The sequence below is a fragment of the Erithacus rubecula genome (assembly GCF_903797595.1).
Source record: "Erithacus rubecula genome assembly, chromosome: 5".
Classification (NCBI taxonomy): domain Eukaryota; kingdom Metazoa; phylum Chordata; class Aves; order Passeriformes; family Muscicapidae; genus Erithacus; species Erithacus rubecula.
In genome coordinates this window covers 4,193,036-4,219,719 of record NC_136687.1, presented here as the reverse complement: position 1 = coordinate 4,219,719, position 26,684 = coordinate 4,193,036, and the positions used below count along the sequence as shown (strand labels likewise).

The following is a 26,684-nucleotide window of genomic DNA, read 5'->3' as shown; positions in this document are numbered from 1 at the left end:
CTTTTCTTTTCTCTTTCTTCTCTTTTCTTTCTTTTCGTTTCTTTCTTTCTTTCGTTTCTTTTCTTTTCTTTTCTTTTCTTTTCTTTTCTTTTCTTTTAGTGTTCTTTCTTTTCTTTTCTTTTCTTTTTTTCTTTCTTTTCTTTTCTTTTCTTTTCTCCCTTAAAACACCCAGGTGGCAGAAAGGGCCCCCATTCCCCACATGAGACACCTCCCTGTGCTTCCTGGCACGATGTAACCATGTGGGTTTTATCAGCTCTGTGTCTCTGCTCTGCCTTACAAGGAGAGCAATCTCTCTTGCACCTCTCTGCCCCCCTGACCTGACAGCTGACAGAGCACAGCCTCACATTTCCCACCAGCTCTCAGCTCTTCCATTTGACACACCTGCACCCCCTTTCCCAGACACATTTTCCCCTGCCCCATCTCAGGTGCTTGCCTTGAACTGGGCTCCCTCCAGCACTGCTCACTTTCCTAAACCTTATTTTCCAAACCTTATTTTTGCACATGGTTTTGTCTGGGTCATCCTGCTTTTAAATCTGTGATGTACTGTGATATAAATATAAATATAAATATAAATATAAATATAAATATAAATACAAATACAAATATAAATATAAATACAAATATAAATATAAATATGTATGTGTGTACCTATATATAGGTATAGTAGAGAGGAAGGACAATCTTTGGGCTGGATTCTCTGAGGCTGTGAGTCTGATTCCTGCTTGTGGCACATCCTCCTTAAGGGATCACTAATCATGTTTTTATTTCCCCATGCCTCAGTTTCCCCACTCTGTGCTGTGCACAATTATAAATGCTCCTTTGATCATGAAGCCTCTGTGATCCCTGAGCTTTTTGCAGTGAGGAGATCCTCCCTTCTGGCACCAGCAGTGGCTGAGTGATGGGAATTTAAATTCTCCTGTATGTCAAGCCTGGCTGGAGGCCCAGATAAAGTGGGTGGTTGCCTGGAGAAGCAGACAGCTGGAGACACCAAATCAGGCAGTGAAAAGCCTTCTCTAGCAGCAAGGGGAAAGTCCCAAAATTTTTTAGACAAGAGACCAAAGTGTCTCCCCCTGCTTTTCAGTGAGTTAAGTTCTGGGAGCAAAAGCAGGGCACATGAAGGGGCATATGGGTGAGGTCAGGCTTCTTCATCAGTATCCTCCCCCAGCCTTGGTTATAGTTACATGCATACAATTGTAGTATACTGCTTGAAAATCCTGATTTGAATCGCCCAAAGATGAAACACCCCTTTTGAAGGGGTCCCAGCTATTCCATCACCATTTCACTTCCAGCAGCAGCACCAGGCAAGAACACAAGGATTAAGCTGAGCGAGATGTTTCTCCATCCTCCTCAAAAATCTTGAGGGGTTCATTTTTGAGCCCAGGGGTGCAAAACTTTCAGGATCTTCACTGGGCAGAGCTGGCCCTCACTGACCCAGGGTGTCCTTGTGTCCTTGCAGCCTGACCCATGTCATCTGTCACACCTGCTTCAAGAGGCAGGAGCGGCTGCACCGCTGCGGGCAGTGCAAGTTTGCCCATTACTGCGACAGGACCTGCCAGAGAGCAGCCTGGCTCAGCCACAAAAATGAGTGCTCTGCCATCAAGAGGCATGGCAAGGCACCCACCGAAAACATCAGGTGAGAGTGTGACCTGGGAGAGGACACGGCACCCCCTGCCAAGGAAGAGCTGGGTGACCTGATTTGGGCAAGGTGGAGGTGGGAGAAGGTTTAGGATAGGGCAGGAGCACCCCTGAGATAGGGAAGGTACATGGAGGAACATCAGTGGTGCAAGAGGTGTGCTCCTATTTGGTGGGTTTTTTTTGGTGTTGGGTCTCAAAAACTCTGAATGTGGTGAGGCAAACTCACCCTGAATGGTTTAGGAGTTGTGGGAAACTGGGGAGTAGGTGGAAAAGTGAAAGAGGAGATGGATTCTTCCCCAATCTGCCTATAGGGTACATTAATTTGTCTTCACATTCTGGCTCCACCATAAAAAATGAGAGGAATCCTCAAGTAAATGGGAGTAGCTGTGGGGTGTGTAGGTGTGTAGCATTTCTCCAGATGAGAACACAGGACAAAACCCTGCGTGTCCCTTTCCTCCAGAAGGCTGGGGAGTGACCACCCAGCCCCCATCTGAGGCTGGCTCAGTGGTGTGGCTGCACACATCCCCCAGCAGATGATCTGTGTGCTGTTTGCTCTCTCCCTGCGCTGTGCCAGGCTGGCTGCCCGCATCCTGTGGAAGATGGAGAGGGAGGGCAGCGGGCTGTCCGAGGGCTGCCTGGTGCCCATTGACGAGCTGCAGAACCACGTGGACAGCTTTGGGGACGAGGAGAGGAAGGAGCTCAGGGCTGATGTGGAGAGTTTCCTGGAGTTCTGGCCACCCCACTGCCAGCAGTTCGGGATGCAGTTCATCTCCCACATATTCGGAGTGGTATGGAGGGGTGAGGGTTTGTAATGCCAGATCTGGGGACAAACTCTGCAGCTGGCCTGATGAGGGGATGGCTGACTTCATCCCATTCCCCACCTGCTTCTCCTCTGCACTGACACTGGGAAACTGTGGCATGGCAAGGCTGAAACATTTTGTCTGTCCAAATGTGCAGACAAGTGGTTTGCTCAACCATAGATGCTGCATTTTCATCACAAGTCCCACTGGGCATCTCTCAGCACCTGGGAGAGCTGAGAAAATATATTTTTAAATATATAATATGATATGATATAATATAATACATATAAATATATAAAAATATATGAAAAGTAAATACACCTAGAATATATTTGAATATCGCAGATCTGTTTTAGTAGATACATTACACGTCTGTTAATATAGTGTGCATTAGATTTTTTTACATTGACGTAATATATATTATAAAATCAATAAAAATTTGGAAATGTATTTAATAATATCCATTACTAAGTTGTTAACTACAAATTTTTCTTCTTAGTGTAGCAGAGAGGGAAATTCCAGTTCAGGTTGAGCTGCTCTGCTCCCAGCCTTGGGTATCCCTGCAGTATCCCCTCCAACAGTGCCAAGAGGAGACACAGGCTCTGCTCACCCCTCTGCCAGTGGCTGCTGTGCAAGACAAGCTGGTCTTTGCCACTCCCAATACAGGGAGAGGACACAGCATGCTTTGGTACTCACAGCAGAAAGAAAACCCAGTCCACTGGACACAGGGAGACCCTATGTGCTAGTGATCAGCACAGCTTGTCTGTGGAGAAGCAAGAAAAACTACAGAATCAGGCCACAAAGGAAATAAAACTATTAACAGGGTAAAATAATCAGCAGCTGGGGTAATTGTTTCCTTTGGTTTATCTTATCACATTTTCTTTTTGCAGATATTTCCATTATTTGTGTTTGTGATTAAATACTGTTCTGTTCATATCTAATTAATAGTGTATCATATGGAAAAGTGGAAAAAAATCATTCTTGGAATGTATGTCATGCAAAAGTAGCCATTCTGAAAATTCACTGCAAAGAGTAGTAGCTGGTTTTTATGAGCTTTGAGGGCAGCCCAGCAAACATGACCAGGATGAATGCAGCAGTCAAGGTTAATTTCTAACTGATACCTGTTTTCATGAGTGTGAACTTTGCTTTCTGCTTGAATTGCCTCAAAATCATTTTCCTGTGACCTTTTGCTGAATTATTTCAGGAACCAAATACAAGGAAATCAATGCATGACCAAACCAAGTTTCTCTTGGGCATCCCAAGTGAAGACTGACAGCAAATATTCTGTAACATTGACTCAGCTCTGCCCTGGTCCCTCTGCATGAGTCCTGCATTGCTTCTCTTCTGATGTTTTATCCTGACTGGGGTGTTTCAGCTTTTTCTCCTTTGATGTTTCTTCCTGCCTGTGTTTTGGGCCTAGATCAGCTGCAATGGCTTTACCCTCAGTGACCAAAGAGGACTGCAGGCTGTTGGTGTGGGAATCTTCCCCAACCTCTGCCAGGCCAACCATGACTGCTGGCCCAACTGCACTGTTGTCTTCAACAATGGCAAGTGAGTGGATTTCTCTCCTTTGGTGAAGCAGGGATGCATCCTAACAGCCAACTCAGCAGGCTCTGCCACCCCCAGTGTCAGGTCCCTGCCCCAGAAAATCCCTTCATTCCTATTTCCTTCTCTAGCCCAGAAAAAAAAAAAAATCAAACCCAAACAGTATTTTCTTGCTAAAGACAAATTGGTTTCTCTCACTGTTATTTAAAATATTCTCATCTGATGCACTAAAAAATACATAAGATTTGACCTCAAATCCAGCAAATCCAGGGAAGAATTTTTTTCCTGGTTTCTTATGAGTTTTTAAACTAGACTCAAAATAGGTAGCTAAAGTAGTAAGTAGCTGTTGAACTCAGCCCTTATATTGAAGCCTCATTTTAAAATAGTTAAGGAGTAATTCCTGTGAGCAAATTATGAAGGATGATGCTGAGTCCACAGTCCAAGAGTTTCTCCTAACCAAAGCTTGCAATCAGCTGTGTATCACTATCTGTTGGTGTGTTTATAACCACTCCTAACACAACCCCCATCTGGTGAGGATGTACCATCTCAATTAATCTCTGATTCACTCTTTAGCAAGGGGACCTCAGTGACAGTTGTGATAGTTATCTGCAAGCAGAGTCACCTGAGAGTGCAGGATGCTCTCAGTCTCTGGGCATTCCCTATTCCCACTCAAGTCCTGTAAGAAAACCTCTGCAGGATGAGTGAGATGGAAAAAGATGGAAAAGATGGAAAAAGTGGGAAATGTAGGGATATTTCACCAGAGCTGGGTGTGGAGGTAGCTCACAGGAGGGATGCTCTGCCCTTCCCATTTTCCAAGCCATGACAGGTATCAAGTGCTGTTGACTCAGAATGTTGCAGTGTGTGCAAAACATTAACTGGGAAATTGCTTGCCAAAAACTGCACAGCCACAGGATTTCCTCTGATCTTTCTGCTACTAGTTTACAGCTCCCTGTCTTCACTAAACATTAGTGCTATAACTTAACCACCCCTCTTCCCCCCAGCCTCTCCTTTTTTTAACTAACACATTGGTTCTGCACTCCAGTTATCATTGCTGGTTTTCCCTGATAAAACTACACCAGCATTTATCAAGAAGCTGGTAAATGAGTCAAGAGAAAAACAGAACTAAATTAGGATGATTACCTAGGTGGGAAATAGGGTCTGATCCAAACTCAGGTTGGAGTCTGTGCTATGATATCCAGTTGTCCTGGATTGGATCCATACTGGGCTTGTGGGAGAGCCCCTCCAAACAGCTCCCAGCAACCAGCAGTGATAACAGCCCTGACTTTCTGGGTAAGTACAGGAATGGCATTTATTTGCCTGGCAGCTTGTCAAAGCTCCCATATGTATCTGGTTACTGACTTTAAACTTGACCATTGGGTTATTGGCCAGGTAAATTGTGGCTGAAATCCCACTCTGATTTCCATTTCAAGCTGTGCCCTAGAGAGCACCACTGCTGATGTCAGTGGAGACCTTTCTGTGCAGGAGATCTGGTCCCCTCGTTCCTGTCAAATGTCAGGAGCAGGTTTTGCACATTCCCTGACCTAGACCACTTCTAAAATCATAGTGCCAGGGCAGTTTTCCACCAAGTGATGGGCAGTTTGGTCCTGCACATCCAAAGGGAAGCTCTCATGCAGTGCCACATGAGCCAGGCACAGGGAGCCCCCTTGTCTCCTGCCAGTACAATGTCCAGTGCTATGCATTGTACCCATTTTCTTTTTAATGTTGTACTTGTACATGTGTAAACTGCAGATGTTTGTTTTGTCTTTCAGTCATGAGGCTGTAAGATCAATGTTCCACACACAGATGAGGTGGGTCAGTCTTGAAAGCATCATTCTCCTCCATTACCCTGTACCCCTCACGCCCTGTGTTTAATGGAAAAGATGCAAAGACCCCAAGGGGCTCCCTCTGTTTACACCAAATTCCATTTTTCCTGTCTTCTAAACTTCTCTTCCCCTGTGTAAAGCCCCACTAAACCCAAACCTCACTTAACTCTGCATTTTGTAGTAAATTAAAATGATAGTGGTAATACTGCAACTGTCCTTCCCAGGGCGAATTCCCTCTCTGCCTTCCCACCCTGTCCTCTGGCTTCCTCCCTGTCAGTATTTCCTCTCTCCACTTCTCATTTCTCCTCTCTTTATCATGGCAAGAGCATGAAAGTCAGAACAAGGTCTTGCTAATCTTGTACAACCCAAAATAAAACCTTGCATATTAGGAGATGAGAAATGACTGTTACTGACATACTAAATACTCCACGTTTCTCCTGCAACAAACTGTGCCCGAGGAATGTGTTGCCTACAGTAGCAGTACCATGAAATGTAGGTTTCAATTCCTTTTTATCATAATCCATGATTAATGTTCCACCTTTTAATGATGCCACTGTTACCTGATCCAAACTAAATAAATCACAAAAATATGTGCAAAAAAAAAATCTTTGCTTAACTCATGGCATTTGGTATATTATAGTCAGTGTTCTTCAGGGGACACTGTTGTCTTTAAAATTTCATTTCAAGCAGGCATGTATTATCCCCAAAGAAAATGTGAAATGCATTTGAAGTGCTCTTCTTCACTACTGAATCTCATTCAGTACATTATAGATAGGACCATAAAAAAGTGGGGGAAGAATTTCACTTCTGATTAGAGTTGCTATTTGGGGCAATTTGAGTTCTGAGCTATCAGGCACTCCCTGTGCCTGTGCATGCAGCTATCAAGGTCCCAGCTGCTCGTGGCAGCCACTGGGGAAAAGAGCCCTTGACAAGCTCAGTGGTGTGCTCCTGGCTGCCAGTGTCTCTTTAACTGCAGTATTTAAAATATGCCATGTGTTTCCTGGCTTACCCCAAAGGCTATCAATCCCCTCCACACAAGGAATGCTGCTTAAAATACCCCTATGGTGCTTGGGCTATCAGGGGCATCATGAAAGTCAGAGGCTGGATTTTGCTTCTCTGGTTGCATGGCTCACTGGAACGAGGATCCTGTGAAGTGTGAACAGGAATGTTTATATGTGTAAATTTTCAGATGGGAATTGCTCTTTTTTGTGCACTTCCTGCTGAAGTAGCTGGTTGTACCTTTCTCTGCCTGGCATTTTCCTGTGGTTGTGACATAACTAATAGCTGCCCTTCTTGACAATGGCATGTTTGGAGATAAATTTTGTGTGAAATATGCTGCTGATATGACAACACCCAGAGAAGATCAAGACCAGCCTCGGAGAAGAATTTTGACAGCTGCTTAGCAGAGCTGGAAGACTCAGAGCTACATCCTTGGTACTGAGAGCCTGTAACAGGAATTCCAGGGGAATTAGAAGGGAATTACAGGAAAATTACAATTTTTACAATTACAAATTTTACAATTACAATCCCTTTGCAAAGTCATGATCACACAGAATAAGTCATGTCCTCCCCAAAAGGCTCACTTTTAAAGCACCTGGTGATACCTGTGAGTCTCTACCACCTCTGCCTTTAATGAGGCTTTTGTTGGGTTTCACCTAGAGCACTTCATGTTCAGGTGGGAGCCAACAGGTCCCCCCAGACCCATCTCAGGGCAGATGAGCACATTAAACACAGTGTTGAGCTCACTAGTACTTGGAAGAGGAGGTGGATGCAAAAGAACCACCTCACAGTTGGTATTTGATGGATTTTTTCCCCATTCTGACTAAACTGTCTAGCCAGTTGTGCCTGCTTAGCCCCTACAGCTGAGAGATGGCCCAGAGTAACTGGGAGATTCAGTAGAGTGAAACAGCAAGGGAATGACTGAATTTCCACATTAAGTCCTTTTGCAGAGGATGACATGAGGGAAAGGCAAGTACAAAGATCTGGTTTTCCAAATCTCATCATCAGGGGCTTGCCACAGATTTCAGTAACAGAGACTGACAATTGAATTGTGGTAATAGGTCAAACGATCTATTTAAAAATAGACCCTCTCCAGATAATTATTCTAAGCTTTTATGTAGAATGTATGAACAGGGTGAGGGCATCTCTTATGCTGCACCCAGAGGGGATTTGTCTTCACTTTTCAAAGCAAAAACGATACCAAAGGCAGCAGAGCTCAGGATCTGGGAGGGTAGCCAGGGATGTGTGGGTAGCATGCAAAGCAGCACTTAAAAAAAGACCCAAAATCCAAACCCAGCATTTTGGTGTGTATTTCTGATCTCAACATGCTTTTCTTCTGGTGAGATCTCCTGCAACAAACTAAAAGTTGCTGTCTGGGTTCAGCCCCCATATGGGTATAGTAATGGAGCCATAATCTCTTTATAGCTCAGACCTTCACATGTCCCTGCCAGGGGCTCGTAGAGGGGCAGGAAAAGCTGGTGGGATTGTGTTCTTGCTGTGCATTCAGTTAACCAGAGTGCTGCTCAGCTCTGCACTGCCTCCCTGAAGACCAAGCAGTGCCTTAGGGCGAGGGCTCACCTCTGCAAGGCAGGGCAGGGTTTGTCCCTGAGGAATGTGTGGCTGCACTTCTGCTGCTTCTCCCAATGCACAGCCCCCTCCTCTGCCCCCAGGATCGAGCTGCGGGCCCTGAGCAAGATTTCTCCGGGGGATGAGCTGACTGTTTCCTACGTGGATTTCCTCAGCCTGAGCGAGGAGCGGCGCAAGCAGCTCAAGAAGCAATATTACTTCGACTGCACCTGTGAGCACTGCAAGAAACAGCTCAAGGATGACCTGATGCTGGCAGTGAAAACAGGGGAAAGCAAGGTATGGTTTGTCCTGTGTAAATGTGGTAACTGCATCACTTAATTAGTGGCTTGTCATCATTTTCTTCTGTTTTTACTCAGAGTTAGGATTAAAAACACGAGGAGATTAATGTTCTCATGTCCAGACTTGGTAGTTTATTCGATTTTATCTTAAGTACAGAGAGTTCTGCAGCACCTCTAGCTACCAGCTAAAAATGAGCAAAGTGGAGGCCTCAGTTTATCTAGTTACAAGATTCTTCAAAGCCAAACAGTCCAATAAAGAACCAACACCTACATCATACCTTTGACTCAATAACCAAACTGTCATGACCTGCAGTTCAGCACCAACCATTCAACCAGAAACCACTACCTGAAACTATGAAGAAGAAGAAAGAAGACAGAAAAAGACAACACCTAAACCCCTCCATTCTGTCCCATACCCACCACCACACTCCAAAACCTTCAAATTCAAAACCCTTCACCATGTGACATCACACACTTCCATTCCAACTACACACCCATGACTCTAACTCCATCCTCAAATTTGGAAGCCTTCTCCAAGACCCTAAGTCAAAAGCAGTGTTGTCCAGGGGTTAGGGTCAGAAAGCCCAGAAAACCCCAAACTCCCCGGATTCTGGGCTCCAACAATGTCCAAACCCAGTGGTGGCTGCATCTCCTCTACCAAGGCATCTGTGAGTCTCTGGGACTGTGGTTTCTCAGCACAGGGACACTCTTCATGGGAACAGAGTCAGATTTTGGTAAAAGCATGATTAATGCCAATGCGAAAAAATGAGAACAAAACTGAACCTTGAACCTTGAATTGGCACACCAATTGAAGCTCACCGTTCAAGGCCAGTTTAATCCTTATTATGCAATATAAGTATACAGCTTTTAATTTAAAAATGTCCCCAGAAGTTGCCTTTAACCTAAAAGTCCATCAATAGACAGAATGCAAAAATATTGGAAAATTAGGTCTAGAGCTGAGAGAAATGCTGGCATTTAGATTGTGGTGGGATGTTTTTTTTCTGTAGATGTTTTGCTTTTGTTTTGTTGTTTTAATGGGGTTTTTGTTTGGGGTTTTTTTTGTTTGTTTGGGGTTTTGTTTTGTTTTGTTTTGCTTTTTTGTTTCCTGAGAAACTGCAAGGGAATCTCCATTTTGAGTGCAGAAAAAGAAATGTATTGCAGGTGATCCAAGGTGGCAGGACTAACGAGTGATGCTGAAACTCTATGGTTGGTACCATCACACCATCTCCAGGAATGTGGGAAGCCTGAACTTCCAGTCCCTGTTTGCAAAGGCCTGTCACAAGGAATTTACACCATCACTTGACATTTTTGCTTTGGGCAGACTGTGAGGAATTACCATATTCAACTGCTCATTTTTCAGTAATCTTTCTTTTCCTTGGAAGTCTCACAAGCCAAGTAGGAGGGTATAAAGCTGTGTCTTGCTGTTGGCAGTGGGATGTGCTGCTTGGTCAGCAGCTCCACTTTATGAGTGTGCTGGCAGCTCTAAGAGCTCCTTTTCAGTTCCTCTGCCCAAGGATATAATTGTTCATAGGTTTTATGGCCTCAGACAGTGTTATCTTGGGGATTTCTACTCCTGCAAGCCTTGTAAAGTATATAAGGGAAGGCAAAGCAAGGCAGAGCAATAAGTGCATCTTCAAGTCATTGATCTGCACTGTTGAGCAGTCACACCATGAATCAGACAGTACAGCTCAGCTGGGAGACAAACAGAAAAGCTGGGATGAGGAAATGTGACTTACAGAAGCAGTGCCACCAGGAGAGGCCCAGTGAGATGCCTGGGAAGGAGCACAGAACTCTCAGCCTCCCTCTCAGGAGGTGCCAGGAAGCCAAGCTCAGTCCTGCAATTCTTTCAGAGGGATGGCCAGGAAAGGCTGGATATTGCAGAGTGTAAATCTCTCCTTGAGAAAGGTTCAGAGAAATAGTATAGAGCTGATATAGGAGAGCTCCCTTATCAGACACAGGAGATGGGACTAGAGGAGACCCTTTCCTTGCTGGGTCAAGTTCCCCCTGTGCAAAAGACCCTGTTATATAGCTCCACTTTAAATTATCAAGCTTCATCTTACAGCTAATCCTGACAGCAGTAATATAAAGTTGTTCCAGACCCCAGTTCTCTGATGCAGAAGGATTTTTATCTGGCTTTCTGCAGGATAATTTTTGAATACATTCTCCAGTAGACAGCATAAAAAAAATCTCATCCTTCATTCAACACCTGCTATCAAGCCTTGAATGGACAGTGAGACCATGAATCACAGGATTATATGACTTGGAAAGGACCTTACAGATCATCTCATTCCACCTGCCCTACCAGGAGCAAGGACATCCTTCCCTTCCACTAGACATGCACCATCCCCTTTTTGTGAACATTAGAGGTGCTTACACAGCAGGAAAACATTCACTTCTGCAGGAATGTCCTCCACAGTCTGAAATGCTTGTGCAGAAAAAGCCTGTGAGCAAGCAAGGTGCATGATTTCAGCTATTAAAAATACACCCCATCCACAGACAATAAGTGTCCAGGCTGACCTCACCCTCAGAGCACGCTGGCTGTGTCACATTTCCTGAGGTCAGGCACACTTGCCTGGGAGCAGCAGCACTCACAGCTGTGTGGAAAAAGTGCTAGGAATACATGGGAGATGGACAGCTTCCATCCTCAGCAACTGCTCTGACCTCCAGTCCTTCACCCTTCCAAAGAGCAGCAAACTCCCATTGTTTATAGTGACAACTGACTTAGGAGTCTAGCAAAGGCAAGGGAGGATTTTTATTAGACAAAGCCACTGTGGAAATGCTGTTGAAGGTCCCTATTCTGGGAGCCTTGACTCAGACAGCACAGCAATGTGATTTGCACTGACATTACCATTGCCTTTGGATGTGCCCCATGCCCCAGCTCTGGGTGCTGCTCAGACAGCTGCCCAAATCTGGCTAGCTTCAATGTGCAATAGCTACAATAGCTTCAGGATAAGAGTATAGAATAATAAATCATAGCACAAATGCATCTGTAAACAGATAGGGTAAATGGATCTGAAAACTATGAGTTTTCTTTCAATACTAAACTTTGAAGAGGATTTCTCAACTAGATGAATTTCAGATTCCTGAAAAGTCTGATTGACCAGGTGTGGAAAAAAGGCAATAGGAAAGTCCTACAGTCCTGACTCCCAGTCTTTGCATCCTTCATTGCAATGTTGGGACTCTGCTTTTGATCTACACCCAGAGGTCTTTCCTGGCTGCTGCCTCTGCTGTGTGTCTCCAGACCAGGATCTCCCCAAAAATTCCCAGAGTCATGTGGGTATGGGCTGATTTCAGATTTCCTCATTTATGAAAAGGAAGGTCATGACAGCTAGAATAGCTGGGAAATGCAAATTTGAAGGGCTCAGAGAAGCAGAAGATGAATGGTTGTGCTGGATATCACATTATATTTCAGTATCAAAGGAAGAAAGAGGAGGCAGCAAATTATGATCTCATTAGTATTTTGCCATGTGTTCCTAGATGTGCTTCATGTCTCTAAGTGTGTGGTGGAACACAAACTTCTTTGAGGTGTATGGGAAAATACATTTCCCAATCTGGGTGCAGCTGAAATCTGAGCTCAGCTATCCTAGAGTATTTGGAATTTATGGCAGCATTTTTCAGGGCAGGTAAAATTCAGGGATCTTTCCTATTCCACCAATCTCTCATTCAAGAGCCTCATTTCTCTCTAGCAGCTGCACTAAAAGCACCTGATACTCACCATCTGGGGGCTTTCACAGCCTCTTTGGTATTTCATGTGGCCTCTTAGTTGCAGGGTGAGTTCTGTCCCTTTTCCAGAGTGGAACAGTGGTGGGGTGAGTTGGGGAACCTAGTCATGCATGTCAGAGGCACATGGCCACTACTCTGGTGGGCAACACTCTCACAGAAGTCAGCAGGAGCTTTTGACCTGGAAGTGGGACCATTGCAGCCCATTTCAGCCTTGGGCAGGTCTGAGGGGCACACTGGTGTTTACAAAGAGCAGAAGGAAGTGGTGATGTGGGAAACATCCCACTAAGCTGATTTGGACCAAGCATCCTTTCAACCCATATATTTTGGCACGTGTGAGGCAGTGCATTTTCCTCAGTGGTTTTCCTGCTGTTGTCCCCAGCCCTCTGCAGACACAGTGAAGGAGGTGATCCAGCTCTCCAAGGACACTCTGGAGAAGATCAACAAGGCTCGTATGGAGGGGAATTACCACGAGGTGAGTCCTGGTACTTGTGCTCTCTTGCTGCACACACACTGCCCAGGAAAGGAGGCCTTGTCCCCCCTCTGCTTTCCTGATTTATGTATGAAACAACTGCAAATACAACTATGTCTGAGGCATCCCAGACTAACTTCTTTTGTAGTGATGACACAAGGAGGTTCAGGTGACTTCCAGCACCTCTGGCTGACACAGGTGTTGAACCCAGGGCTCCTGGGTGAAACTCAGGAGTTACAGAGCAGCTGTAATATGGCAGCTCTGCCAGATGGCCTCAGAAAAAGCAGGACAGCAGGTTTGGGAGTGGAATAAGATGTCAGGAGTCTTTGTGCTGATCTCTTCAGTGCCTTGTGTTGCTCATTTGTTGGGTGCTGAGGATAGGCATGTGGTTTGGGTGAACCATGTTGCACCTTGGAGTCCAAGCTACAAGGGCAATGGGTGAGAGAGCTCAAGTAATTTCTTTTTTTCCCCCCTCTTTTGCTCACTCAGAAAATATTTAATTGTTTTCCTCAGACACCACTCCAGGTGGAGTAATGACCTCTGGATTTTAACTGTCTTTGGGAAAAGGTGAAGTCCCCTAGAACAGAAATCTGGACACTGACTCACAGCTAGGTCAGGCATGGAACAGTGCACTTCTGTGTTTCCAGACCCAAGGGGTCATTAAGAGCATTCCTTGCATTGAGTATTTTCAGGGGGCTGGTGGATGGCATTGGAGTATGAGTCCTACAGGCACTTGGTATCTGACAATACCCAGCATCCCAGAGTCTTTCTTCTCCTGAGCAGTAGACATCCCTTTTTCCTCACCAGTTTTATGAGTTTAACCCTGGGAGAGAAAGCTGTGCATGCCAATTATTTACCTAGTCTGATGTTTCTCAACAAATCAAAGCACATCCTCTCTTCCCCAACCTTCACAGAGCCTGGCACTGGTATGGACTGTGCAATCCACAGGGTTTTGGTGTGGCAGCTTCAGCTCCAAAGGTGCTTGGACTCACCTTCCTCTCCCTGCTTCCTCCACGCTCAGGTAGTGAAGCTGTGCCGTGAGTGCCTGAAGAAACAGGAGCCTGTGCTGGGGGACACCAACATCTACCTGCTGAGGATCCTCAGCATTGCCTCGGAGGTGCTCTCCTACCTGCAGATGTTTGAGGAAGCAGCTGACTATGCCAAGAGGATGGTGGATGGCTACCTGTGAGTCTGTGCCCTACTTCTGGCAGCTCTCTGTGCTCATGCCATGTGAAGCAGTGTGTTACAGGAATAATTTTCTTAGTCTGCTCCCCTCAGGGCAGTGGTGGTGAAATTCATATGGGGACCTTTTTGTACCACCAGACAGAGAGGGGTCCCTTCTTAAATGCACAAGGGCTCCCAAACACCCTGGTTCACTAAACTGGAATTGGTAAATGGTTTAGGAACATCTTCCCACTGGCCTTTTTGTTTTGTCTCTGAAGCATCTCAGGGCTGTCCTGATAGCAAGACAAAAAACCTGGATGTAGGACAAAGAGGCTGTGACTGCAGGGCATGGCCTGTTCCCTGCACCCTGCAGGAGGAGAGGTCAAAGAGAAGCCTTGCCAAATGGCTGTCACTCAAGTTATCCCCTCACTCCTGAACAGTACATGGATTTTGTCTTGGTTAATTATATAGTTCTGTGGTAAAAGTCTGGTGAGAATAAAGAAATTCACGTTTAATTCACATAGATCCAGGCTAAACCTCACATTAAAATGTATGTGCTTTATTATTACTGAGGTTTTATGATGGGACTGATGAGTACTGAACAGAATTAAAAAAAAAAAAAAAAAAAAAAAAAAGAAGGAAAGAAAAATAATGGAAACTGTAGAGAAGAGAGAAAAGCCTAATCCATAATTTCATTCACTCTCCTGCTGAGGGCATCTCCCACTCATTACTTGTCTTTTTGGTCAGTTCTCCCCAAAAGGCCTGTGATATTTTGCTCTTTTGCAGAGGGGTGACAGAGTCACCTCCCTGGCTTGCAGGCCTGACAAGCAACTTCATGTCCCAGCTCTGGCACTGAGCTAATTGACTGAGAGAAAATTCCTTCCCCTTTGTGTTCCTCAGCTTTTCAGACCATGGTGAGGACCTCGGTGGTTTCCTTTCTTGCTTTAAGTGCCAATTCAAAATTTCAAAGAATCCCTTGAGGGCAGGTTTTCACTAAGCCCAAGCAGCTTCTAACTCTGCTTCAGCTTTTAAAGTTGGATGTAGAGGAGAGGTTTCCTTTTTCCCAACTTAGGCACTGAAAACTCCCAGATGAAGGGATGTACTTGCAGAGGGTGAGATGAACATTTCTGGAGTTTCTGGAACCACCTGTTTCTCTTCCTGCTTTGAGAAACTGGTGTTTATTGCATTGTTACCCCACTAAGTGTGTCAAGTTAAGCTGGTGCCAGCTGAGCTGTAGGGTCAGATCTGTGTTCTGTTTGTGCCAAAATACTGACAGAGCATGGTGTTGTCTTGGCATGAGATGACAGAGCTTGGTTTTCTCCGAGCCAGATGTTGAACTTTTCACACCCCACCTTTCACAACTCGTGTCCCTGTACAGCTCTGTCCTTGAGTGATATGTCCTTGCCCCTTTCTAAGAAGGACACATTTCAGGGCACTGACTGCAACAGGCTCTTCACCTGAGTAAACAACCTGCTCTTTGGAAAAAAATATCATGTCAGTGACACTTTTGGGAACCCAGATTTCTCCTGAACTAAAATTACCCAATGTTTTTCCAGGAAAATTTACCATCCCAACAATGCACAGCTGGGGATGGCTGTGATGCGGGCAGGAGTGACTCACTGGCACGCTGGCCTCATTGAAGCTGGCCATGGCTTGATCTGTAAAGCCTATGCCATTCTCCTGATAACCCATGGACCTTCCCACCCAATCACCAAGGACCTGGAGGTAGGTTTCATCTCCTGTCTTGTCTCTGCTCTCTATCTGGGCAAGGTTACAGTCAAGCCATAGAAACAACTGCCCATAAGAGCTGAGGGATGTGTTAAGTGCTGAGTGCTTCTTACTGGGGCTTTATCTAGATCATGATACATTCTGCTGGGAAATTCATGTGCTTTCTTATTGGAAATTTTCATCCCTGAAAAACAGCTTTTATTCTGCATCAGAATATGCATAAGAAATGGCAGCTGAGCCCCTGAATCTTCTTTGAAATTGCTGTTCCAAAAGACAGAGCTCCCCATTCTTCCAACAGGCTGATTTCACTGCTCTCAGATGGATGTCACTGCAATTTGAGTATATCAAATTACATGTGGTAGATGTGCCCAGTTTACCACCAGATTTTCTTTATTGGTGTCCATTCTTTTTTATTTACCACTCCCCACTCCTTCTCAGCAGCAGTGTATTTTTTCCTCAGATGACTGATAGGTGGATTTCCTAGCTTAGAGTCGAGAGTGGAGATCCCAGGGAATTACATCTGCTCAGATGTGAGGAATTATTTCCAATTCCAGCTGGGGATCTAGCATTTCTTTGGCCCCTAGTTCACTTCATGTGACTTGTTTGCTTTATAGCATTCTCCTTTATTATCCACCAAAAATTACAGGATACCAGAGAAAATCCTTTATTGATGTCTTAGTCCCCATATAGCAGACCTATGACCTTTATTGGTGCAATTTTATATCTTCAGAAAAATGAATATATACTACCTAAAGCCAAATTGTTGGATATTTCCATATGTGTAGCAAAAGATGAAACACAGCACCTCCATTTCTGTTTCCCTTCACATTTTAGGAAGAAAATAGGGGATAAATGGCACATCTCTGTGCTTCTAAACAAAAGGTTGAATATGCACATAGACAGGTATAAAAATAGGATATTTTAGGTGCATCCTAGAGTCCCTATTGATCCTCAGCTAGAATGCAGCACTAGGAATGACTGCTGATGATGAATCCTGGGGTGTAAAGGGTGAAACTATGGGACTGAACAACCCTTTTCTCCTACTTGAGGTGACCCCCACCCCGGTGATGGGCTGCCCCCAGAGCCAGGCCCAGGGTGTGGATGGGAAGTGTACCCATTTCCTGGCTCTGCACAGCCTCACCTCTAGGTCCTGTATCAATTTTGGGAGCAGGAGGCTTCCCAGCAGCCTGGGGAAAAGCTGGAGGTGGGAAAGGCTGATGCCTTCTTCAGTACACAGGCAATGAGAGTGAGAAAGGAGCAGAATGTCTGAGTCCAGTCAGCTTTGGTGGGACACTGAGGGCAAGGTCTCAGTCACTGCATGCCTAGGACATCCCTTGGGGACAGTGCCTGATACTGGCAGTGTTTGATTCCCCTGCTTCAAGGTCCCCTGTGCCACAGGGTTTGTGACCTGCTGTGTCCCCCAGGTCATGCGTGTGCAGACGGAGATGGAGCTGCGCATGTTCCAGCAGAACGAGTTCATGTATTACAAGATGAGGGAAGCTGCCCTCAAGAACCAGAAGATCCAAGTCATGCCTGAGCCCAGCAATGAGAATGCACCAAGCCTCTTCCACAAAAAGGAATAAAGCTGGAGCTTGACACCAATTCATGCCTGCAGGGTAACACCACCTGTGGCACTTCCAAACACTGGGAATGTGATACAGCAATGTGATAAATCCACAAGGATTGTTTCCAGTGGCACAGGTCTGACAGCATGGACCTGCTGGGAAAGCATCCTGAAAACTCTTCTGAGGGCTTAAAGCAGAAGAGGTCCTGGCAGAAACAACATCCCTTTTTCTATCACTAAGGCATTAAATAATCAAAGCAAAAAACCCTGTTATAAAATTATTTACATTTTTATTGGAAGCCTGTTTCTCTCTACACGTGTCCTGACTCTGAATTCCTTTGTTAAATTTTGATTGGTTTTTCCTAAGGGCTTCTACCACTTCCTTGGGATGACATAATTTCTTTCCAGTGGTGTCCATGGGATGGAAGAAGTGGGAAGTCAGTTCTAAGAAGTGTCATATACACCTGTGGGCAATGAATGCAAACTAAACTAGACCCACAGGTGGTGTTTTGTGTTAAATTATATTCTTCTGGTGAAAAACTGCTGGGAAATGATTTTGCAGCTGGCACATGTGCAACATCAAACTGGGTCATTTGCAAATGAGACTAACTGGAACCCCCACATCAAGATAAGTTAATTGATAAATCATTTTCCTTAGTTACAAATCAGAAAATGTCTGCAGTGACAGACATGGGGCCATGCCAGAAGCCAGTTTCTATAATTTGGTGCACTGGCTGTGTGGATTGTTCTAACTGGACAAGCAGTTTCCAGGGAGGGGAATCCACACTTGCTGATTTTTAGGGTGAGTTGGAGGCATTGATGCCTTAAAACACCTGCTTTTTGACTTAGGTGTTTAATCAATTTTGCACTAAGGAAAAATGGGATAGTCCATAGATCAGCTTCCAGTGGACTGCCAACAGAACCAAGGAGAAGTCTAATGGCTAAAGTTGGATTTCTATATTAAAAAAAATGTATTTTTTTTTCTGCCTGCATGTCTTAAAATTCAAGTGATTTCCTGCAGACCTTCAGTGGCAGCCAGGAGAGGAAAAGGTTTATTCCAGAATCCCTTACCTGCTTCTCAGCATAATAGAAGAAAACAAAACCAGGTGTTTTCCTCTCTGACATTTCTCAGTGTTTTTGTTGATATTTCTCCAGATCTGAGTTCACTAAAACCCAACATCTGCTTTTTAGGCACTGTTTAGCTAAGCCCTTCCATTTGTCTGTGAGGTGCCTCTGCTGCCCTGTGTGGCAATCCATAATTGGTTCAGTTCTTGGCATGAGGATCAGTTTTGATCTGTAATATGAGATCCTTTCCTGGGCAGAGAGGAGTCCTGGCACTAGCCTTGGAAAAGGCAGATAAGAGGGAAGAATTTCCTTTCCTGTGTGCAGCAGAAAACCCCATTTGGCCTAAAGTGCCAAGCAAGATGACATTGGTGCTCCCTCTGTCTACACTGAGAACAACCAGCCCATCTCCTGCCAGGAGACAAAAACCTGTATTTCAATCTAGAAGAAGTGTTTAATTCCAGTTCAACCCAATTTATCAGGTGCAGCTTGGGGTGAAACACACACTGGATACCTGAAGGCAGTTGTGACCCTCCTGCTGGTGGGGAGGACATGGGGATGGGGTGGCCAGAGCCTGTAGGGCTGGATCCTACTGCAGAGGTGTGAGGATGAAGACAGCAGCTGGTAGCCCATGATGGTTTCTTTCCTAAGGCAGCTTTCCAAACAGGATCATTGGCACTTCCTTGACTCCACCTAAACCACCCCAAATTATTTGTCCCAGTTGGTCACCCTGATCACTTTGGCCATGTCTGTAAGGAAAGGGAACAGAGCCCTTTTCCTGCCCAGTGCTCCCCAGCCCAGATCAGCCATAGGTGCAGGACCCACTGGGGCATCCCCAGTAGGGTGCTGGCACCTGTCCCCAGGAAAGGGCTGGAAGGACACTCATCAGCATATGTCACTCAGTGGCTCTGAGCCTGTGCCCTGCCTCATTCCCTATTCCCCATTCCCCATTCCCCAACATCAGCACACCCTTAGCTCAGTTTGTTGCCCAATTCCTACCATTGCTTCCATGAGCTTTGGAGGCTTGTGTCTATTTACAGTAGCAGTGAAAAGTTGATGACAATGAAAAGGCTTCAATAAAATTTTTATTTTAATGGACACACTTTACACAGTAAACTGGCATGTTCAAGATTTCTAGATTCTCTTGCTGACTCTCTTCAAGGTGAGGTCACCCATGGTCATTGTCTGAAAAAGAAATTAAAAATTGTTAGCTTTTTATGAATTTGTAGAATTGTTGAATATCTCAAGTTGAAAGGCACACATAAGGATCATCATGGTATTTAGCTCCAAACTGTATTTAGGATCTGGCGTTGCAAATCAAAACAGCATTGATGCCCAGTCTATCTCTTATAAACTGAATTTTTCAAGCTTTGGATTTCTCAGGTAGGGATAAGCTGGCATCCCTCAGCTGGAATCAGTTTGCCTCACCTTTCTTCTCTAAGAAAGCCAAGCCCTGGCACATACCTGTTGCTCTGGGTGGGTGAGACCATGCCCTCATTACCTGAAACTTTGATCAGCTATGCCTGAACTGGGGTCTGAAAAACTGCTCTCTGGATCATAGTCTAATGAACTGAAGCTTCCTTCAGTTCCTGGCTGCAGAGTCTGTGTGCAAGCACCTGCTCTGCCCCAGCTCCTCCCAGTGCCTCTGCAGCTTCCCAGGCAGAGGCAGCTCTGTTATTCCAGACACTGCCCTTCCACACTTACGTAGGTGATGAAGTCTCCGTTGACCTCTGTGACAGATTTCATCCCTTTCACCTGTGTGACCAGTTTGTTGTTACCCTCCATCTGCACAACAACCTGGTGGAAGACAGAAGCATTCATGTTATTGCTGGAGATCACCTCCACCCCTGCACTTTGTCCTTCCCCTGCCATAGCAGAAGGGGACTGCACAACCACTTGAGCTGCACATCTAAAAAAGCTACAGACAGTACCAGCACCCCCAGGGCAGCTGCCACTGATCAATGAAATTAATCAAATAAATAAGACAGCAAAGCCCAATTCTGTTTATCTGTGCTGTCCAGCTATAAGATGTGTTCATTTGCCCTTGAGCTGCTGATGTAAAGAGGTTAAAACTCTTCCAATAACTGTTTCCCCATGGTTTATGCCAAAGGGAGTGCAGTGATACTGGAAATCATGACACAGCTGGGACAGCTCTCAGAGCCTCATTCATTTCTTTGGGGATCATCCCCTCCTGCTTTTAGAAGTCCCTGCAATTCCATCTTCTCATGAGGCAGAGATGAGAGGCAGTATTCACCAGTGGTGTTGCCTTGACATTCTATGAACCATTGGAAACTAATATCCAGGAATGGGAGCTGACTCAAGTTCAAGGGTGGTAACTCCTCTTCTTGCCAAATCTCTCACCCAGGGAAACCTGAAGCAGTGGGAAAGGCTAGCAGAGAAGCTAACAGCTACTGGGACTTAAGAGGAGAGATTTATTGGTTTATGATTCATTATCTGATAAAATGAATTAATTATCTGACAAAATTAAGGCAGAGGTATGTTTTGTATTGCAACATGACACAAAGTCAATCCTTTTCCACCTCAAATCTTTCAGAACTCTTCCTGTCAAAAACTTTTACCAATGCATCTTTATCCCCCTTAGGCAAATGGGATGTTAAAACACCAGCTTCTAGTGTTTTCCAAAGCAACTATTAAAATAGATTCAGAAATGCAAGGCTTCTTCTGCAGGAGGTGCAGTACATTGATTAGTACCTGTAGTATGGCCAGTCCCTTTGTTCATATGCAGAGGGAATGGCTCAAAAAGAAATTTAATGTCCCTGAGCCCCCATGGCCCTGGCAGAGGAGGGGCTGCTCACTCACCTTCGCTTTCTCTCCATTCAGCAGCTCTATCTCACTCTCCTCACCAATGGTGAACTCGTTTTTCACCACTTTGGAGCCAGTGGTCACAGTAACCTTGAACTTTTTCCCATCCTGCACAATTTCTGAGACGCTCTTGAGGTCCTTGCCCTTCTGGATCTCCTCCTCAGAGAGCCCTGTCCAGGAACAAGAGACATTGAGTGAACGATGGAGCCATCTGTGGGCAGATTGCTGCCACTGAAAAAATCAATGTAGCAGGTTATGGGGACCTACAGTTGGGAAAATTTCTATTGCAGTGTGGAAAAACCTTACAATGATGATACTTCTGCAAGACCCATGTGTCCCTGAGTTTGATAGGGAGGAAGATTAATACTGTCATCTTGAATGTTTTGTGGGAACTAGGTATGTCCCGTGTCTTGCTGACCTGACTGGGAGCACAGACATCACCTCCCTGTCTAAGAATAAATCCTGTTTTCCTTCCTTCATTGACAGGCAAGGAAAAATTGATTAAATTAAGACAGAATAAAGGAACAAAATGTTTCTTAATTGAGATTCAGGGTTCCTCAGAACCAGCTTATTAAGTCTTCTTCCAAAGCCTGGAGGTGATCTGACAGGTAGAGTCCTGGTACATAATTGTGCAGAAATAGTGCAAAGCCTTGGATCCCTGCAGGACCACATTCCCTGTCACAGACACAAGTGGATATCTATCAGACACATTCATCATTTAGCATTTAAAACACACCAACTATTTTTCTGGTGAATGGTGGGATGTGACGCTTTAAGCATCACAGTGCAGTGGCTGAGCAATGTCCTGCTTGCCCTCAAATTTCACAGCTTGATGGAGCAGATCTGCAGTGCCCCTAAGCCACCAAGGTCCTGCTGGTTTATCACATGTGTGCAGCACTCAGCCACACTGGCCAGTGGCTGCAGAACCTGCCAGGACTGACTTCCTGTGAGCCATAAAACTTCACCCATCATCTCTTGACCCCTAGCCCCAGAGAGAGAGATGCTTTCTCTTCTGAGATCACATGTCCACACAAATACATTTAAAATACCAATAATTACAAGGCAACAGACAAAACCAGGAAATCTCAGAGATGTCTCAATCTGCATCATCATCATCATATCAGCACAGTTGGCTCCCAAAAATCAGTGGGATCTGAGGACACAAAGCAGCACATAGCACATACAGACACTTACCAAGGGCTCTCATAAAGGGCTCAAAGTTTTCCTGGGACTGGAGCTCGTATTTTCCAGCGAAGCTCATGGTGAAAATGTTCTCTGTGCTCCTAACACAAGAGAAGGTGCCTTGCTGGCAAGCAGAGCTTGGTTTTATATCATCCTTCTGCCTTAAAAGTTGGCCACAGGTAAGATGATGTAATTGGTTTATGGGCATGTTCAAACATTAACATAAAACTGGGCAATGGTCAGTGATAAATTGCTCTACATTTTACAGAACACAATTTACAACGTGGGGGCAGGGAAACCCCATAAAATGCATTTTATGGAAGTCACAATGTGGCATCCATAAACAAATTATTTTTAAAAAAATAATTGTGCAAAGAGGCTCATTATCAGAGGAACGAGCCGAATCATTTAATGAGTTTGCTGTCTGGAAGCACGTAACTGGAGGAGGAGAATGTGGTGACTGTGTGTCCCCTGGACCTGACACTGGGGGGTTTCTGCTCACTGGTGGGTCTTCAGCATGAGCAGAATAGTGGCTGCACACTGGCAGGGACTGACTCACTCCTGGACCTGTGCTGGTGAGCTTTGGTGTAACCCCGAAGTAGCAGCAGCACAAACACATTGCTGTCCTCTAAGAAAAATACTCCAAATCAATTCCTGGCCTTGCACTGGCCCACCTGAAGACTGCACTTTGAATCAGGCTCCACCTCTGTGGTCCTATGTGGATGGACAGCTGCTGCCATCAGTGATCTACCAAGCTGCTTTCATCTCCTTTTCCTGTAGGAGCCACAGTCACTCGTGTACTGAAGAAGCATTCCAGCTCTTGGAGCTGCAATTCTCCCAAGTACCACATGAGAAGGGCCAGCAGCAGCCTCCAAGCTGAGCCTGATTCCTCCCTCCAAAGCAGGACTCAGAGCTGGGCTCCTCTTCCAGCCCTGTCCCAGATTGCTTCATGGCATCTGAGCATCCATCCTCTGGGTCTGGACTCTCAGGCTTGGCTTCTTGCCTCAATGAATGCCTCCTCCCTCACAAAGTCATCTTGCATAATTGTCCTTGGCTGGGATGGGGGAAAATCCATAGGGACATCATCCATGGAGGCACCATGGAGGGAGCCAGGCAGGATCAGAGAGTATATATGGACGGGTAGATTGACTCAGCAGTTTCTCCAAACAGCTTTTGGGGTTATTTTTTCCATTTTATCCCCCCAGGAATGATGCCACATTAGGAACTGCATTCATTTTTATCCCTGCCTCAGGTGAATAGCCCAGTGTCACATGGGGCTGTGCTGACATGTCCCTTTTCAGTGTCCTCTTCATGGGGACAGTGGTGACTGACCTTTTCTGCTGTGTCCTGGCAGCAGCCTGAGCTGGTAGATCCCTGCCTCCTGTCAGCCAAGTTCTCTGGCCGTGGGCCACCTGGAAGCACATGTGTGCCTCCCACATTTTTGTGCCCTGGACCTTTGGATGTTCCTTCAGGCAATTCAGGTCCCCTCTCTTTGAGTGATGGGAAGACAGATTAGGCTTGGAAGAACTGCAGAGTTCCCAGGCCCACAGTGTCCATAGAGATGAAGCTCCTAAGGGCTGGATGTCACTCATCACATTAAAAGGGGAATATAATTGTCCAGGACTCTCTTGGTAACTGGGCAGAATTTTTTCTATTCACAGAAATGGACAGCTCATGAGAGAATTCACCCCATTTGGAACCCAAGTTGTTTTCTGTAGGTATTCTCTCATCCTCTGCTTACTGTGAATAGCTATAATATATCTGTGCTCCTGATTTGCTGCTGTTGGAGGGGGATTATGGATCACTGTTAGAAAATATGGAAATGTGACCAACTGATTTTTGATCAATGAACAAAAATAAAACCTCTTTGTGTTCTGTTGGGCTCAATGCTCTTCTATTTTCATTAGCAAAGAAATGCAGTTTGTATTACAGAGAGGAGAAACACTTATTGAATGAAATTTGGCCAAGGTAATTATTATCGAGCCAGGCCTGCTGAGCAAATGGCAGGTGAGATAAACTTAATCTCAATAGCAAAGTTCAGACTAGTTGTACATCTCCCCAACAGAATATGGCATCTTTTAAAATATTATATAATTTTAACTTTCCAAATAAAATGCACCTGATTTGCCATGACAATTGATAATTTGATTAAAGTAAATCCATAGCCTGAAACCTGAATCTGGTTTTTATAAAGAGAAAAGGCATGGATCATTTTCAAAAATTGTTGAGGAAGCTACATCTTGAGGGAAGCCAGCAGGTATTTATGTCTTTAAGTTGCTTTGAAAATACAGCAGAGGATCTTAGAATTTAGTCAGAAAAAAACCCTGAAGTATCTTATTTCTGCTTTTTGCACCTGAATTGGAGATAGGGACATGCAGAACTTCTCAGGGAAGAGTATCATCAGTGGATCAGGCTTGGTTGCAGCAAAATTTTTAACCACAGCTCCTTTGTTTCCCTGGGCACTCATCCTGGGTCTCCAAGACCCACATCTTGAAGGAGAGGTGCTCAGCCCAAACCTCTCAAATTGCAATTTGTGTCTGGTGCCTCACATTATAACATCTCCCATAATCAAGAAGCTTGGCTCTGTCATCTCTGTAGCTGCAGTGGAGCAGTTGCATCCTTTTATGACATCCCCTCAACCCTTCCCTGGGATTCCTGAGCTAACTCTCACTTTAAATCAATATCTGGGAAGCACCCTCCTACCTGTACTCCTTCTTGTTGAGTTGGACACTATATCCACATTTTGAGGTTTAAGGCTCCTACAGAAAAAAAACGTATCTCTGCCTCCTCCAGTTCAAACTGAAACTTAATTGAGTTCTGTACTATAAAAATAACTTTGCAGTCAAAGTAGTGTATGGGGAGAGGCACTTTCCTGTAGCCCAGGGGAGGCCCCTGGCAGCCTTGTGGAGGTCTGGGAATGTCTTCATGCATCTCTCCTCTATCACCTCTCTTGCTTCTCTTATCTCTCCCACCAGTGACTCCCCAGACTTCAGTGAGCCCAGCACCTCAGTGCTTTGAGAAGCTGGGGCTGGGCTCTATACCAGAATTTTCTACACCAAGATTTTTGTCAAATATGGAAGGCTACAAGCCAGGACCTTTGATGATTCAGTACTGGATTTTTCTAGTGAAATTCCAGTTGAACACCCCAAAACCCCTAGCCACTTTCTTTAAAAACTTGGTCACAAGCTTGCCAGTCAAAGATCCCCAGGTGGGCTCCCCTCTGTCTCAACCTATAGAATTGTTGAGTAATTCTATTTCTGCTGCCCTTGAACCTGGGAACTTGGTCTGCTGCCAGGTTTTCGCATCTCTGGTATGATTATTTTGAATTTTGAGGAACAAAGGTTTCCTCATCAGGCCACATAGCTGCATTGCTTTGAAAGGTTGGATGGGATGGAGAAGATGCTATTGCTGCTGTGAGCTCTCCATCCCTCTTGCTTTTCTTTGTGCTGTGTTACCAAGACAGCACTGAGGTTAAATACAGAACCTCTCCAGATTTTTCTCTTTTTAAAATGGCCTTGTCAGTCTATTGAGATTCCTGCCTCCGAGCTGTAACTTCCAAGCTGCAGACATGCAAGTGCCATTTCCTATAGGTTTAGATTAGATATGTCATTATCAGGGCCCTGATAAGAATGCCACAAGCAGTAGCTTGTGCAGAGAGCTGCTGCTTGATAAAGCTTTCCATCGATGCGGATATTCAGAGAAGGGCAGCCCTCAGCCCTTGTCATCTTATTGCAAAGGTATCAAGGGGAGCAAAGGGCTGGTATTGCTTCTTCAAGGTCGAGGCAGCTCTATCACTAATAGCACAAGAGCCTTAGCTCTGCTTATCAATGATCACCTGGGGACCAGAACTTACAGAAGAGTTGGACTTTGCTGCTGGGACCTTGCTTTAGAGTAGGAATAAAGCTGCTGGCTCAGCCACCCACTTCTCATTCTGTTGCCTCCAACATCCGTGGTGTAGCACTGTGGCCTCTCTCCAGGCATGGGGACCCTCTGTTTATGCATTCAAGAGGATGCATATTGTCCTTGCAGCTTGACCTTTGGTGAGATGAGGCTGTCGTCCATCCCACAGCCCAGCTTGTGGAGTCAGGGTAAAGGGCTGAAAATGGTGCTCATTGCTTATGGAACTAGTTTGTGCCAGGGCAAGGAAAGAAAATGTTGGGAAAGAAATGGAGCCATTAGCAGTCAATTAGCAGTTCTTGAGTGAGGAAGGTCTGGAAGAAGCCCCTAAAGCAGAGCCAGTGATGCATCCAACCCCATCACACAGTGCAGTGCAAATATCTCCCTCTGATCTAGGCACATGAG

The 26,684-nt window shown here is 45.2% G+C and overlaps 2 protein-coding genes across 3 annotated transcripts in view; one reads left to right on the top strand and one right to left on the bottom strand.

The window, feature by feature from the left end:
- The window catches only part of SMYD1 (SET and MYND domain containing 1), a 19,835-nt gene extending 2,227 nt beyond the window's left edge, over positions 1–17,608 (top strand). The window contains exons 2-10 of one of the 2 annotated variants that reach the window (XM_079306053.1): positions 1,457–1,633; positions 2,210–2,423; positions 3,856–3,986; positions 5,750–5,788; positions 8,473–8,665; positions 12,770–12,862; positions 13,881–14,044; positions 15,580–15,748; positions 17,176–17,608. In XM_079306053.1, coding sequence (XP_079162179.1) covers positions 1,457–1,633; positions 2,210–2,423; positions 3,856–3,986; positions 5,750–5,788; positions 8,473–8,665; positions 12,770–12,862; positions 13,881–14,044; positions 15,580–15,748; positions 17,176–17,334 — 1,339 coding nt within the window. In that variant the 3' untranslated portion in view covers positions 17,335–17,608. The remainder of the gene's footprint in view (positions 1–1,456; positions 1,634–2,209; positions 2,424–3,855; positions 3,987–5,749; positions 5,789–8,472; positions 8,666–12,769; positions 12,863–13,880; positions 14,045–15,579; positions 15,749–17,175) is intronic. The other variant, XM_079306054.1, reaches the window with a different exon arrangement.
- Positions 17,609–19,449: 1,841 nt separating this feature from the next.
- FABP1 (fatty acid binding protein 1) lies at positions 19,450–22,545 on the bottom strand. The gene is made up of 4 exons (XM_079306081.1): positions 22,395–22,545; positions 21,198–21,370; positions 20,082–20,174; positions 19,450–19,562 (listed from the first exon to the last, which is right to left on the bottom strand). The coding sequence occupies exons 1-4, from the start codon at positions 22,459–22,461 to the stop codon at positions 19,512–19,514; spliced, it is 384 nt and encodes a 127-aa protein (XP_079162207.1). The 5' UTR covers positions 22,462–22,545; the 3' UTR covers positions 19,450–19,511.
- Between the last annotated feature and the right edge of the window lie 4,139 nt (positions 22,546–26,684).